The sequence below is a fragment of the Eimeria mitis genome, genomic scaffold (genome assembly GCF_000499745.2).
Source record: "Eimeria mitis Houghton genomic scaffold, Emh_scaff217, whole genome shotgun sequence".
In the NCBI taxonomy this organism is placed as follows: domain Eukaryota; phylum Apicomplexa; class Conoidasida; order Eucoccidiorida; family Eimeriidae; genus Eimeria; species Eimeria mitis.
The window spans coordinates 7890-8228 of record NW_013570496.1 but is presented as its reverse complement, the minus strand read 5'-3'; the positions used below and the strand labels follow the sequence as shown (position 1 = coordinate 8228).

The following is a 339-nucleotide window of genomic DNA, read 5'->3' as shown; positions in this document are numbered from 1 at the left end:
CCGCTTTTGGCTTACGTCTCGGTCTTGGCACGGGAATTTGTGGCATAGGCATTTGTGGCAAAGTTATTTCTTTCGGAGGTTCCTCTGGCGGGAAAACTACCGCTTCCGGTGAAGGTTCCTCTTCTAGGACAGGCTTTTCTTCCTCTTCTTCTTCTGCTTCTTTTCCTTCTTCCTCCTTCGCTTCCGGTTCCTCTCGGGGAGGTTTGCCTTCTTCTTCCGCCTTCCTTTTGCTCTCTTTCTCCCTGCGAAGTACAATTGCCCTTATTAAGATTAAGAAAAGCACAACGAAAGCAACTACGTGGACTCGATTCCTTGCAAGAAACGCGGTCGCCAACTGGG

The 339-nt window shown here is 49.6% G+C and overlaps 1 protein-coding gene across 1 annotated transcript in view; it reads right to left on the bottom strand.

Moving 5' to 3' along the window:
• The window catches only part of EMH_0003940 (uncharacterized protein), a gene marked incomplete at both ends in the record, with an annotated part of 7485 nt that overhangs the window by 6888 nt on the left and 258 nt on the right, over positions 1 to 339 (bottom strand). The window contains one exon of the mRNA XM_013496561.1: positions 16 to 242. Within this exon, the coding sequence (XP_013352015.1) occupies positions 16 to 242 (227 nt within the window). The remainder of the gene's footprint in view (positions 1 to 15; positions 243 to 339) is intronic.